This window comes from Loxodonta africana, chromosome 5 (genome assembly GCF_030014295.1).
Source record: "Loxodonta africana isolate mLoxAfr1 chromosome 5, mLoxAfr1.hap2, whole genome shotgun sequence".
NCBI lineage: Eukaryota > Metazoa > Chordata > Mammalia > Proboscidea > Elephantidae > Loxodonta > Loxodonta africana.
The window spans coordinates 118,126,371-118,142,192 of record NC_087346.1 but is presented as its reverse complement, the minus strand read 5'-3'; the positions used below and the strand labels follow the sequence as shown (position 1 = coordinate 118,142,192).

The following is a 15,822-nucleotide window of genomic DNA, read 5'->3' as shown; positions in this document are numbered from 1 at the left end:
CCAAGTGAAGCAAAGTTGGCAAGATTTGGATCTTCTGTGGTTGCAGGCTATTGGTCTATCATGTTAATGATTACCACTTAATCTTAATAATATAAGACAAAAATCGCTGCTTAAAACCACCCGACAAAAAGATTAGTTGTCAAGAAACAAAATAACTACTCTAAGCCTTATCTCTTAGTGAGGATGGAGAGGTAAAATCCTAAAACAAAACTACAACTATAGATCGTAGCACATTACAGTCGTTCCTAGTCTGTGTTCTCAATGTTCTGCAAGGTGCTGCAGGGGAGGAGGCTACCAGCAGGAAAGGCCATATGGGAGACGGTCGAGCCCCCACCATCTCTTTAAACCACAGCCGCTCCACATAATTTTATATTTTGGCATTCTACTGCTAAAAATGGTTTTAAAACAACACTGGTTGAGGTGAGTTTATTCTTAAGATTTCATGGGTTTGAAAACAATCTTTAAAAGCCTCACTATTTACTGCTGACAAAGTAGGTCAGGTGGAAATTCTCATTGAGTCGCTAAGTCAGTGATTGCCTGACATGCTACAATAAACATGGAATATTAAAAAGCATTGTTAATTCAATTTATTTAAGAGTTATATTTTCATAGATTTCCTAAGTATTGAATTTTCTTATATGGTACTGTAAACAGTTTGTGATCAGCTGCTAACCAACCTAAAGGTCAGAAGTTCGAACCCACCCAGTGGCGCTGTGAAAGAAAGGACTAGTGATCCGCTTCTGTAATGATCATAGTCAAGAAAACCCTATGAAGCAGTTCTACTCTATAACACATGTGGTCATCATGAGTCGGAATTAACTTGACAGCAGTGGGTTTGGTTTTTGTAGTAAATACTTTCATGTAAATTACTTCTAGCTATAACACAAATTTTTAGTTTTCTTCATTTAACTTTTCTATATACTTAGAATGCTACACTGTTTTAAAATGTAGTTTACTCTGTTTCCCTCATTAATTATGCTAAAATTCATCAGTATTATCTTGTTTCAAGACACTTTCTGAGGGCAGAGGTCTATTTTGTGATACAGTGCTTTAAGAATGTATATTAAAAGATGAACTAAGTGAATAATAGTAATAAAAATAACTGGAGAAAAAAATTGCCTTGATCGGTTTCCGGTTGAAGGGTTCAGGTCTGAATTTACATTGATACTGCTTCCAGTCTCAGCTCCAGTGCTTCTAACATATGGTTTCCTTCCCGTTGCTGATAAAGGCTTGTTTACAGCACCTAGCACTCCAGCAGGTTTTGGCTAAAAATTACACACATGTATGTTATTTTATACCTTACTAAAAGGCATACATACAAATTTAGATACATATAAGAGATACTGTTTAGCCTAAGCCAAGGAATTGTTACTTTGGAAGTTAACACTCATTTTATTAGAGATGATAATTCTGCAAAATTGTGCTTGTCTTAATACAACTAAAAATTGTAACATTACTTCCACTTAATTGTATAACTAGGAAGTATTTATTATTCCTTATTGCTCAGTCAAGTAAAAAGTACTCCTAGAACAGTAAAATATACAATAAAATGTCTTATAAGCAAATTATTCAATGTATACAATAATAAGTTTGGGAACTGTTTACCAAAAATTAATTTTCCTTTTGTTTTTTTGGTATCATCTGCGATGTGATTAATTACTTTTGTGTTGTTTTACTTTGTAGCCATGGTCTTGTAACTCCCACCCAGGTGATTGTGTGATAGGGTACTTGTGGCCTACTGAGGGGACTGGTCAGTTCTGCCTTAAAAGAGAGCCAATTCCAGAGAAGGGAGGAGCCCACCACCAAGGTAGGAGAGACCAGCAGGAGAGACCCGGGAGCAGGAGATGGTTTAGTGGGCTTCCTGGCCCATGGAGACAGAGAAGGCTGAGTGCCTTTGGCAGAGACTGAGGACCAGGGAGAGGCGTGCCTGTGAGCATGGCTGGGAAGAGGCTATCCTAATGGAAGAACTGTATCTTGAGTGTTCCTTAGTCTGAACTGTAACTTTTACTTCCCTAATAAACCCCATAATTGAGAGTTCTGCATAGCCACTGCAATGAATTATCGAACCCAATAGACAGTGCTGTGGGAGGGACGGTTGGTGTCAGAATTGATGAAGGTGGCAGAGAGAGGAGCATGTCTGAACCCTGCCTCATGGGAATCAGCCTTGTGGATCTTGATTCTCCTTCCCCCTGGTGAAGTTGGAGGAGGTGAGACACTGCCCCCACGCCGTTTTTACACATTGCGGTACTTTTTTAGAATATAAATGAGCTAACTCATCAGTACTTTAAGACTGTTTCTTTTCTTTACCTTACACATCCTAATTTATTAAACCATTTATCAGGAAAATCTGCTTTGTGGGTTCTAAATAACTTGAAGCCTATCATTACTGATGAGAACATGTGGGTCCAATTCTTAAGAGTGGCTCATGGCAGAAAAAGCCTGAGAGAACAGCTGCTTTAGAGATACAATGCACAACAGGATCTTTAAGAATCAGGAACTATAAATTTTGGGGGACATATAGAGGTTATTTCTAGGAATAGCAGAAGTAATATACATATAAAGACCCCAAAATTCTCTAGCATATAATACCTTTCCTGTTAACAAAAGTACTCTTGTCTCTTCTGAAATATAACTCTTGTCATTACAGAAGTCCTATGGCGGCGGGGGGGGGGGGGGGGGTGAAAAAAGCAACATTAATCAAAGTGAACATAAGTATTAATTTTTATTATCCTAAACAACATTTTCAGGTTTTGTGCTTTACATTAACAATTACATTTGTGCTAACATACATTATCAATTCAGCAAATAATAAAAACTTATTTAATGAACCACACCATTAAGTCTAGCTTTAAATTAAATCAATGGCAAATAAGACTTAGGTAAATGTCAGAGACAAATTTCTTAGATAGCATTTTAAATGAAATAATAGTCCTATTTTTTTTTCATATGGCTTACGGCAAATGATTTCTATTTCATTCCTTAAACTACCTTCACCTCCTCCACTCTATTATAAACTTTACTTCTTTTGGGCTCCTAAAGTATCCAATATGGTACTATGTGTATACCGGACACTTAGTAGTCACTGGAAATCCTGGTGGTGTAGTGGTTAAGAGCTACAGCTGCTAACCAAAGGTCAGCAGTTTGAATCCCCCAGGCACTCCCTGGAAACCCTATGGGGCAGTTCTTCTCTGTACTATAGGGTCGCTATGAGTCGGAAATGGACTCAACAGGAACGGGTTTGGTTTTTTGGTAATAGTCACTGGAGTCCTGCTGGTGCAGTGGTTAAGCGTTTAGCTGCTAACCAAGGGGTCATCAGTTCGAATCTACCAGGCGCTCCTTGGAAATGCTATGGAGCAGTTCTACTCTGCCCTATAGGGTCACTATGAGTTGGAATCACCTTGACGACAACAAGTTTTGTTTTTAATAGTCACTGAGAGAACTTCAAGCTGGATCTCAAGAAACTTATTATGGAAAAAAACTGTCACCTTAATTAAAAATACTTTATTACTTAGAACTATAAGTAAATATACTAGCAAAATATAATTAAGTCAATCACAATATTCTTTGGAGGAAATAATATTAACCAATTAATTGATGAATTAAATAGAATGGGGATGGGGATACTGATGATACATTTTTGAAAGCTGCTGTATCTATATAAAACTTAAGAGTTCGAATTTGATCCTTTGATACCTCTCCCCGTTAAATACTCTGAAAAACAGAAAACGAACCAAAATGATGTCACTGAAAAAAAAAAATTTACTAGAATCAAAAAGTCCGTTAACTTATATACACACACGCCTGCGCCATGGAACATGGGGCTTAATTCTGTCTGTGAGGAAATCACACTTTTGGCATGTGTGGCAGGCAAAGCTGTATCATTTCTTTTGCACACAGGTTTTATGGAGCTAAAATAAATGTTACTAAGCTTGAGCACCAAAGTTCACTCACTCTATTTATGAAGATATACTACAGCATCGCAAGGCTCAATATCTTACCAAACCAAGTTTTCTAGTGTTTTGATTTATAGCAGATGAAAAAGCAACAAATTAGAAAAGAAAATGAGGAAAGTTACATAACTGGAAACAGAGTTATTACTAAGAAGGCTAAAACACTAAGTAAGCATCAGCTATCAAAACAAACCACACACACTCAAACACACAAATGCCATTTAGGTATAGTGATGCACAGAATTTAATTCTTAATGATGGTATCATCATTGTTATGAACATTCTATTTAGGTACTAATCCATTCATGAACACTGTGGGTCAGAAATATGGTAAATTTAAAATCAAGAGCCTGCTTAGGAATATTTAAAAAGACCACTAGATTCAATTTGAGAGCAAAGACTTCTGCAATTCTTATTATTCCTAAAAAAGCCAGGTACAGTAAATACTGAATACTAAATCAGTAATGAAGATTTTATTAAAATTTTTGTCAAAGTATGGTTTTCAAAGCAGGAAAGTCTACTTCCTGGAATGTTCTTTTGTAGGATTACTCTGAGGGGGTCTATATAAATGAGACATATCTATAAAAAAAATATATAAAATCTTTCTAATTAAAAATATTTAGGCAGTAGGACAAATCTTGAAAGCACTATGCTGAATGAATTAGGTCAGTCACAAAAGGACAAATATTGTGTTAGCCCACTTACATGAAATGGTTAAATGTATAGAGACCAAAGTATTGGTGGCTGTCAGGGGTGGGAGTGGGTGTCTTTGCGTAGGGGTCACTGCGCTGCTGTTAAGTGTGGTGGAATAATTTGGATATGGATAGTGGTGACTGTTGTAAAACATGATGAACATAACTAATGACACTGAATTGTACATGTAAAAAATTGGATATGGCAAATGCTTTCCTATATGTATTTTTATCACACACACAAAAAAATCAGGATTCTGTTTTTTTAAGCAAAGCTCAGGGAAGTTAAGCTTCAAAATGTTACCTTAAGGCAAATAAAGAAAAGACATTAAAAAAAAACCTAAATTAGCTGGAAAATTTATTTACACAGAAAGGTTAATTCTTTGATACCAGAAAAATAAATGAACTATATGTATTAATAATTAATAATACTATTTATTGAGTGATTACAATGTGATAAGCTCTTTTACATAAACCTCTACTGTATATTGGAAATCCTGGTGGCGTAGTGGTTAAGAGCTACGGCTGCTAACCAGAAGGCTGGCAGTTCTGATCTGTACTACAGGGTAGAACTGAATCGACTTGACGCCAAGGAGTTTTTTTTTTATATATATTAGTAATTGAACATAGGTGCTATTATTACATTTTAAAAATGAGAAAGTTATGAGTGGTTGATTAGAAATCTGGTCTATCAGTTGCCAATACCAATTCTATTAACTCTAACATTTTATTTCACATATAGTTGTATATATATATATTTACGTTATACTTGTCTGCAAAAACACTGGCAGTATTTCAATGAAATTAAAATAATTTAAGAAATCCAAAAACTCCTTTTACATATTAGAAATACCCAGAAAAGTAGCTCAGGTAAAAACAGCAACAAAGATTTATGTCTACTTTGAAACACTAAGCTTGATATGTAGTCTCAACTTTGTAAGGTGAGAATATTGTCTTGCAGGGCTCTGGAAGACAACCTCCTATTCCACGAAAAATTCACAGAAGCATTGTTTTTACTCCATAGTCAAGACAATCCAATATCTGCCTGTGGGGCTGACATTAATTGAAATTTAAGTCAGTATAGTACAGTAGAAAAATGAGGGGAAATTACCTTTTCAGGCTGTGTAAAAAATTTCATCGGGAGGACTGGATCCTTTGGTGAATCTGCATTGCACAAAGCACTTTTACTATTTATAACACACAGAGCCACATCACATACTGTATAAAGTTTCTAGAGAGAAAAAAGAAAGATCAAATGTAACTTTCAGTAGTACAAAATAACCACAAGTCCTAACTATGAGTCAAAAGGAGGATATGTGGTCATTTATTCCTTGATTATTTAATATTGGTGTTTCGCATTTCTTCTCAGGTACTCTCCTGGTAAACAAAATACCTTCTACCTTAATTTAAGATGAATATCAAGTACGCATTAAAAAGAATAAACAAAAATGAAAACAAAGGCAGAACAAAAACTCACAAAAAGAATATCCACTTATCCATAACTCTTACTACAAGTTCATAAGATAGCCATAAATTTTGTTAGTTCTTATCCTCTTGCTCTGCAAAAGTTTCAGTCTTTTCCAGAGTATTAAAGATTCCCCAAATATTAGAATTCATTTGTAATGAGATGCAATATAAACTGACTATAAATATCCATAAAAAAAAATGTGCAATCTAAATTATTACTTAATGGTCAGGAAAACAGGTGGGCCAAGGGCTGTATTTTTTTTTTTTTTTCTGTAACATCTTACTACCTACTGGCCTAACATATATCTTACTTCATTTGTCTTGGATTCATCTGGAGACTGGGCATCTCTGGTCAACTTGATGTTCTCTGCCATCTTTTTCATAAAGGCATGGCTATTGTTCTCATTCTTTGTCATTAAAACTTCAAGCATGAACCACAGGCACCTAAGTGGTAAACAGATTCACCTATTAAAACACTAGTGTTAAAAAGCAAAGAAGTCACTTTGAAGACTGAGGTGTGCCTGACCCAAGCCATGGTATTTCCAATCACCTCATATGCATGTGAAAGCTAGACAATGAATAAGGAAGGCTGAAGAAGAGTCGATGCCTTTGAATTATGATGCTGGTGAAGAATATGGAATACCACGGACTACCAGAAGAATGAACACATCTGTCTTGGAAGGAGTACAGCCAGATTGCTCCTTAGACGTGCGGATTGTGAGACTTTATCTCACATACTTTGGACATGTTGTCAGGAGGGATCAGTCCCTGGAGAAGGACATCATGCTTGGTAAAGTAGAGGGTCAGTGAAAAAGAGGAGAACCTTCAAAAGAAATAGATTGACACAGCAACTGCAAAAATGGGCTCAAACACAGCAACAATTGTGAGGATGGCACAGGACTGGGCAGTGTTGTTCTGTTGTACATAGGGTTGTTATGACTCAGAACCAACTTTATGGTACCTAACAACTCTGAGAAGATACAGGTACTTTTGCTTAATGGAATAAATACCTTGTTGGGAACTTTTGTCGCCTGCCTCTATCACTGAAATCTCTCATGAAGCATCTAAAGGGAGCACTTGCATTTCTAAATAAAAAAAAGTGGGTCCCAAATCTGGGTGAACATTAGAATCACTTGGGGAACATAAATCAACAACTCTGGGGGTAGAGTCTAGAAATTTATGTTTTTAATAAGTTCCCAGGACGATTCTTAAGCAGTCAGTGACACAAAACCCACTGCTTTACTGAATCAACATAGAAGAAATCATTTGATGATCCTCTATGTGAAGGTCCTCGCGTATATTCCATGTGAGTGTATTAAGAGACTACGTCACACAGAGACACATACATAAATGTGTGCCAATATAATGTAGATATGACTCCTTGAAGTAACTGCAAAAAGTGTAACAGTCCTATGATAAGAATGCCAATACTACCTTAATTTTTTGCAAATACTCTAAGACTATGTGCTAACTACATACACACACACACACACACACACACACATACACACACACACATAAAAGACTGCATTTTTCTGAAATTACAATGTTTTGAAAACTTTGGAACCATGTATCTCACATCTCTGTTATCCTGGTTACTGCCAAAGAAATGTAATTCCTTATGTTTACCCATTCTCTCTAGTGCACTGATTGTAATGCTGTGCTTCTTGCTTTACCTAACAGGGTTGATTCTTCTTTTCCCACAACCTTTCACCGTGCTCTCTGGAACCTACTTTCCACAGCAAACAAACTTCAGTAAATGCTCACTGCTCCATCTTGCTGTAACTGAAACCAAGCTCTCACCTGAGAATAATACTTGCCTTGCATCCCTCTTAAGTTACAGATGCTCATTCTATCACACGCATACTTAGGGTTGGAAAAGTGGGTTCAACCTCTATCTTCCTCGATGTTCATGCCAGTAAATTATTTTTCTACATTTGTGTAAAATTATTCCTAGGACGCTTATGCCATTTGGCTATGTCACCTATCTAACACCCTGACGTTCTTTTCATTCACTTAAGCCTCTGGATTATAGCTTTCCTGAACTCCATCCTTAGGTCCAGGTCATTTTTCTGGGCAACCTATCTAACAATTTACTTCCTTGTTTCTTGATCTTTTGATTTCTGATTAATTTTACCTTCACCCTTCATTTAAGTTAATCTACTCCCTCAGACATTCCTAAACCTTGCTGGTCCTTAGAACTGATACACCTGTGAAATAGATTCAGCTATCTCATTTTCCTTCAGATATTTATACAACTGTGTTCTTTGACATCTTCTTTCTTCACTCTTTACTTCACTCCCTCTAGTTTACACTCCATGAGCCAACATTTTAACCACTCTTGAAAATAGTCTCAAGTCTCTTACTACTTTTCCTTCTGGCACATTTACTTTGAAAAACTTAAAACCTGAACAATCTAAGTCTTCTTGGTAGCTACATCTAGAATGCTAGGAAGAAGGACCTAGCGGTCTACTTCTGAAAAGAATTAGCCGGTGAAAACTTTACAAATAGTAGCAGAATATTGTCTGATATAGTGCTGGAAGATGAGCCCAAACCTAGAAAATTGATTTTATTCTCTTCCTCTCTCTTTTTATATCCTTAGGATCCCATTCATTCCTCGTTTTGGAGATCATATCTTATTTTATTACCACCATTCTTTCCTTTGCCCACAACCACATCCTCATCTCCTGGCTCTTTTCTGGAGACCTTCTATTGCTTTCTTCCTTCTCTATTCACAACAGAATCTCTATAAAGATTTGTCTACATTATCTTCACTCCTTATCTCATGGCAATTAAGCTTTTACCTCCATTACAGCCACCCATGCACAGTTACCATTAACTGCTTTGTTGCTAAATTCAAAGGGCACTTACTAGCTGTGTGACCATACCCTTGGTCATGTCTTCATTTGTAAAATGGGAACAACAGTAACTACTTCCAGGAATTGTTTTTGAGGATTAAATGAGATAATATTTGTAGAATACTTGACATATAGTAAATGCTTGATAAATATTCACTGGTTACTGACCATTCCTTCTCCTTTATACTTTTTCTTTCTATAACACTGTACTGGCTTTTATTTTACTCCTTGGCTATTTCTCCACCAGGTCCTTTTTGAGTCTCTTTTCTGTTTCTTTTCAGCAAATCTTGGTGTCCCTTAGTGATCTGCCCAAAGCTTTTAGTTTCAGAACACCTGTTCTTCTGTCTTCTTCCTCCTATTTTTAATGTCTGACTTGCCCTCAAGTGTGGGTTATGTGCCTATTCTAGGTGTTCCCACAGTAACAATGCACCTATCACACTATAATTGCCTTTTCACCATTCTGTATCCCTCACTGGACTGTAAATCTTATGGGAGCAGATAAGATGTCCATATTATATAAGACTGTATCCCAAGGAACTAGGATAGCACCTGGCATGTTGAAGGTACTTCATTATAAATACAGTATTTGTTAATGAAGTATGTACAAACAGAGAAAAAAGTATGGAAAGATACCGACCAAATTGTTAAAAGCAATGGATATGTGTAGGTATCTATATTCTCATTTTTCATACTGAATGTAATAGTGGTACAATAAAGAAAAGTCGTTATAAAGGAGTTTTAAAGGCTATATTTAAGTATGATTTTTCAAATTAAAATATATTGCTACTAGGATAATAAGAGGTATCAATCACCATAAAGTTAAGTGACCAATTTTAAAAAGTATTTTTTAACACTTCAAATTACATGATAATTTAAAATGAATGTGTAAAGATACTCAAGGGTGTTACACGCTAGAGAGAACAAAGAAAAATCACTAGGTCACCATCTAAATCAGTCAAAGGAAAAACTAGAGAACTGAGAAGAAAATCAATCACTGATTTTAATTCTAACTCCGATCACTTCATGTTTTTCAGTACTATTTCCACATTATAGCTACCTCTCAAAAGGCTAATCCTTCTTCCACACTGCTGCCTTGCAATCTGAATACAGCTAAAAGGCTCTCCAATATAAATCCTCTTATTCTAGGCAAATACAACCATTACTTTTTCATTACATGAAAGTACTTTCTGAAAAATTCCTACAGAAAAGTTATTTTTTTAAAGCACATAAAACAGTAAAAATTTAGAACTGGAAGACATTTTAGGAATTACCTATTTCGAATTCTGCATGTTACAGATAAGGCAACTGAAGCCTAGGGAACTAAAGTTCTTAGTCGTGTAGCTGGGACTAGAACCTACGTCTCCTAAAATCTAAACATTTGACTTCTTAAAATATATACCTAACCAAATATGGCTTTAAAGAAATTTTAAAATTTACAAATAACTATTTTTAAGCATTTGAAATATAAAAGCAACATCACTGGAATGATATGTTGGAAGCAACAACAACGGAATTGCAAACCTCTAAACGTAAGGAGTTCATAGCCCATCAAGTGTTCGAGTAGAAGCCAGATATCAGAAGAGATTTTTTTTTTTAATTGTGCTTTAAGTGAAAGTTTATAGCTCAAGTTAGTTTCTCATACAAACATTTATACACACATTGTAATGTGACCCTAGTTGCTCTCCCTATAATGTGACAGCACACTCTTCCTTTCCACCCTGGATTTCTCGTGTCCATTCAACCAATTCCTGTCCCTTTCTGCCTTCTCATCTCGCCTCTGGACAGGAGTTGCCCATTTAGTCTCATGTATCTATCTGCTTGAACGAAGAACACTCTTCATGAGTATCATTTTATGGCTTACAGTCCAGTCTAATCTTTGTCTGAAGAGTTGGCTTTGGGAATGGTTTTAGTTCTGGGTTAACAGAGAGCCCGGGGGCCATGTCTTCCAGGTCCCTCCAGTCTCAGTCAGACCATTAAGTCTGGTAGAAAAGGGATTCTTCATAGTAATGTTGAAAAGATGCAATACCTCTTACAATTTTAAGATTTTTATAAAACTGACACAACCATTTCAATGACCAAAGCTACAGGAGGCAGAGATGAATGTTGAATAGGGCCTTAAATAAGATTAGGGATAAGGCTTACTGTCCCACATAGAAAAATTGTAATACTTAAAATATAAGCTGAATCAAAGCAAAAACATAGCAATGGGGAAAGAAAGTAAATACTGCTTTAAAGTTTCTTATAGGTCATTTGTAGGCAATCCTAGGCCTCCTTTCACTCTGTATCATATACAAACTTCTATTTTACATCAACAACAAACACTTCATGAGTGTTTACTTGCCTGTCTTTCCTCTAGAGACAAATTTTCCTGTATATATCCCTGTAAATCTAGTATATCAAATCTAATTTTGTATTACTACAGTCCTACTTCGGAATATTGTGTGTGTGCATGCACACATGTATTTTTAATTAATTTTTATTAAGCTTCAAGTGAACATTTACCATTCCAATCAGTCTGTCACATGTAGGTTTACATACATCTTACTCCCTTCTCCCACTTGCTCTCCCCCTATTCAGTCAGTCCTTTCAGTCTCTCGTTTTGTGCCAATTTTGCCATCTTCCCTCTCTCTCTATCTTTCCGTCCCCCCTCCAGTCAAGAGTTGCCAACACACTCTCCAGTGTCCACCTAATTTAATTGGCTCACTCTTCATCAGCATCTCTCTCCCCGCCACTGACCAGTCCTTTTCATGCCTGATGAGTTGTCTTCGGGGATGGTTCCTGCCCTGTGCCATCAGGAGTTCTGGGGAGCATTGTTTCTGGGATTCCTCTAGTCGCTTTCATTTATCATTAGGTATGGTCTTTTTATGAGAATCTGGGGTCTGTATCCCATTGGCCTCCTGCTCCCTTAGGAGTTGTCTGTTGTGCTCCCTAGCAGGGCAGACATCGATTGTGGCCGGGCACCAACTAGTTCTTCTGGTCTCAGGATAATGTAGGTCTCTGGTTCATGTGGCCCTTTCTGTCTCTTGGGTTCTTAGTTGTCGTGTGGCCTTGGTGTTCTTCCTTTGCCTTTGCTCCAGGTGGGTTGAGACCAACTGATGTATCTTAGATGGCCACTTGTTGGCATTTAGGACCCCAGGCGCCACAATTCAAAGTGGGATGCAGAATGTCTTTGTAATAGAATTATTTTGCCCGTTGACTTAGAAGTCTCCTCAAACCATGTTCCCCAGATCCCAGCCCCTGCTCCACTGACCTTTGAAGCTTTCATTTTATCCCGGAAACCTCTTTGCTTTTAGTCCAGTCCAATTAGGCTGACCTTCCTTGTATACACATGTATTTTTAAGGTATTACCTTGTGAGGCTGCACGTAATGTTTAGTTTTAAGTAGTGAACTTTTCACTACATGGCATTCTAAATTATCAAACTGATCAAACTGAAGCCCTTCTTAGTACACACAGTAAAAACCACATAATATAAAAACTAAACCAAACCCCCCTATTCAGAGTTATCAGACAGCTTACCATGAACATACAGAAAAACAAAAAAACAAAAAGAACTTATTAGATGGGAACTCACAATTCACAATAAATGAACACAAACACAAAAAGGTTTTTATTCCAATGGGAACAACAACAGGATATAGTTTAATATTTTTTGAAAAGCAAAAATAATCTTCAGAATTGTTGGAAAAACAATATGACTTACTCTTTGATATCACGAAGCTGATCAACATCTTGGGACCTTGTAAAATCTGGATCATGGGCTAGCAGATGAATCATATATGGAACTACATATTCAGGCAACAGTGACAATAATTTCTCTAAAACAAAAACATTATTATTAATAATAATAGTAGCTTTTATAAAATCTCTTTTTATCTTCAAGTTCCAACCAATTCAGTTTTCATTTCTTCCCTCAATTATTTTTAAATCAGAGGCAACATGGTATCTAGATGACACTAAAATACTTTTACTTCCCCTTTGAAGAATATTAAAGTCAATTAAGATTATATGGTGGGTCCCAGGCAAAACCAGGAAAATAATTCTCTGGACTCTGATGCCTGAGCATTGTGTGCAAATCAAGGCACACTGCTAATCTCATAAGAAAACGCAAAACAGAAAGCGGAATGTCAGCTTTTACGTAGATCACACTACAATGGAAGCATACTTGAAAACCCCCAGTACTATTATAAGCTATAATACAGATAAACGAAATTAAAAAAAAAAAACAAAAACAAAACTCCACAAATCAATAGACTGACAAGATGTATTTGTCCACTGGGAACTTTCAAACTCACCAGTAGCCATGGGGTTCTGCTTAATGTACTCCCTGCGTATACTAATATTTTTCAGTAAGCACTGCCGTGCATGTGCTCTCCTCTCCTTCACAGGATCTTTGGCACACAAGGCAAAGATCGCCATATACTCCAACGGGAGCAGTAACTTCACAAGTGCCTTATGTAGCTTCTGAGCAAATATCTGCCTGACTTGGTAGCATTCATCCTACAGAAGCACAAAAACATAGAAATATTTAAATAGAAATACCAGTACTTTCAAAGCTGGGAAAAAAAAGAAACGAGTAAAAAAAAATTTTTTTTTTTTTTGGACAAGCCACATTTACAAAAGAGCTATGTAGGCACTGTAAATGTGTGTTTATTTATTTTTTAAACTGTAATTATATTGGGTAAATAAATAACAATATTTGGGAGATATTTAGTTAAAATAATAACATCAATCCATTTTCAGTATTTACTGTAAATGTATTTAATTTTGAAGACTAAGTAATTCACAAAAATGAGATTGTTACTTACATTAATAACAAGTGCACAGAGCTGAAACTGTTCTGGGGTAATAATTTCATGGTAACAAGGTTCCTGAGCAAGCTTCATTATGGCACTACCAGCAGCTAATCGCAAGCGAGACATATCAGATTTACTATAAACAAACAAAAAAGAAATAAACATTTCCTATAACCATTATCATTCATAAAAATGCTTTGACCCCTTTTTGAGTGTAAGGTTCTTAGGATGCTTTATGCTTAAAATGACATAATGTACAAATATGGGAAGGCTGCTTTGAGTTCATGAGCTCAACATATGGAAAAGGGCTCAAAATATCCTGACTTTCTGATAAATGTATCTGCCTTCATTTCTAGTTATGCTCTACCTTAGATCCTCCACCACAGCCAAGCAACTCTGCTTATTTCACAACCAACACTTTAATGCAACACTAGAGCCATTCACATAAAGAGCTTGCTCCTCGCATTTTAAGAGGAATACATACTCATTGCAGAAAACTTAGTAATAATGAAAAAGAATTAAAAATCAATTATCTACATTTTAAGCCTGTTTCCTACAAATATTTTTTAGGCATGTACATACACATACAATAAGACTCCAGCTTAAGCCTAAACTGTGATTCAGACAGGGATACACATGTTAGATCAAATGGTTGAGGACCAGCAGTTAGGAACTGATTTACAAGATAAAAAGGAAGTGGTAACAACATCTAAAAGGAAAGGATAGAGATAAGAGCCAGTGTACTGGTCCCTGGGACAGACTTCCTTTTTCAAAGGGAAGCTAAGAGGCACAGGGGTCTCCTGTACACTCTTCCTACCAAATGGTAAAAATGTGATAATGAATGGGGAGAAAGGACAGCCTCTCCACTTCAACTTCGATGTGGAACACGGCATGGCTTTGATACTTTGAAGACTCTAGAAAACATAGGTAATGACTTGAACCCATGAGGGACTAATGCTTATCATGCTAGAGGAGAAAACGTAGCACTGGTGGACAAGATGATTGATACAGTAAGCACTGGTGACTTTAAGGGACCCTCATATGGATCCTGAGGCAGATGACTCAGCAATAAAAAATACAGTAACTATTATTTGGGTGCTTACTTTGTGCCAGGCACTGTGTAATACACTTTACATGCTTTATCTTACTTAATTTCCACCCTTACAAAAGTTAAGTAGTTTATACAAGGTCACACAGCTAATAACTGGAGTGTAGACTTAAACTTAAGTTTCTGATTTTACAGCCCAAGTTAACACCATGCTATACTGAAGGGGACCAAAATGAAAGAATGTGAGTGCATGAGCAGATACGTAGAGGGAATTTTAAAAAAACCAGGGTCAGAAATGGGTGGTGGTCTTGATCTGAAGGTCTTGTATTAGTAGGTAGGGTCACTTCTTAAAATGGGTTGTTGTTGTTAGTTGTCCTCAGTGGATCCCAACTCATAGCTGACCCCACATATAGGAACTGTTAATGGATCACATTTGTATTCATAGACTAGTAAGGTGACTCAAGAAAATTAATTTTCAATATTGTATACATACGTATATAAAAATAATTTTATATTTTAACAAATGAGATCATACTACATAAAATCTTAAAACTTCTCTGGATTAAATGTAATATAAGCTCAATTGATGGAAAATTGGAAAAAAGACAAAAAAGAAGAAAATTAAAACTGCTAGTAATTCTATCTAGAGATAACCATTATTAAAATTTTGTTGTCTTTCTAGTCTTTATACAGATACACTATCCCTGAATATGTTTAAGTAAAAACAGGCCACATATACAGTTTAAAATCATGTATTTTTCATTTATTATATGAGTACGTATCTAATTAGATCTGCTTAATATTTCATGATATGCATATTTCAGTTAACCACTATTATTTTTTGTGATGATAATGCTACAAAGAACAAGTTTGTGTGTATATTTTTGTACGATTCTTTTACTACTTCCTGAGTATAAAAATAGTCAAAGGATATAATCATTTTTAAGGTTCTAGATATAAAATGCCAAACTATTCTGCAAGATCGTACCAATTTATACTCCCAGGAGTAATGA

The 15,822-nt window shown here is 36.1% G+C and overlaps 1 protein-coding gene across 5 annotated transcripts in view; it reads right to left on the bottom strand.

Moving 5' to 3' along the window:
* The window catches only part of PDS5A (PDS5 cohesin associated factor A), a 159,095-nt gene that overhangs the window by 22,532 nt on the left and 120,741 nt on the right, over positions 1 to 15,822 (bottom strand). For 4 of the 5 annotated variants that reach the window (XR_010322114.1, XM_064285929.1, XM_064285931.1 and 1 more), the window contains exons 24-30: positions 13,774 to 13,897; positions 13,261 to 13,465; positions 12,669 to 12,783; positions 6,421 to 6,553; positions 5,754 to 5,873; positions 2,590 to 2,652; positions 1,120 to 1,265 (exon numbers count right to left, since the gene is read on the bottom strand). Coding sequence is in view for 4 of the 5 variants with exons in the window: in XM_064285929.1 (XP_064141999.1) it covers positions 1,120 to 1,265; positions 2,590 to 2,652; positions 5,754 to 5,873; positions 6,421 to 6,553; positions 12,669 to 12,783; positions 13,261 to 13,465; positions 13,774 to 13,897 (906 nt within the window). In the remaining variant the exon portion in view is untranslated. Of the gene's footprint in view, positions 1 to 1,119; positions 1,266 to 2,589; positions 2,653 to 5,753; positions 5,874 to 6,420; positions 6,554 to 12,668; positions 12,784 to 13,260; positions 13,466 to 13,773; positions 13,898 to 15,822 lie in introns of those variants that run through there. The other variant, XM_064285932.1, reaches the window with a different exon arrangement.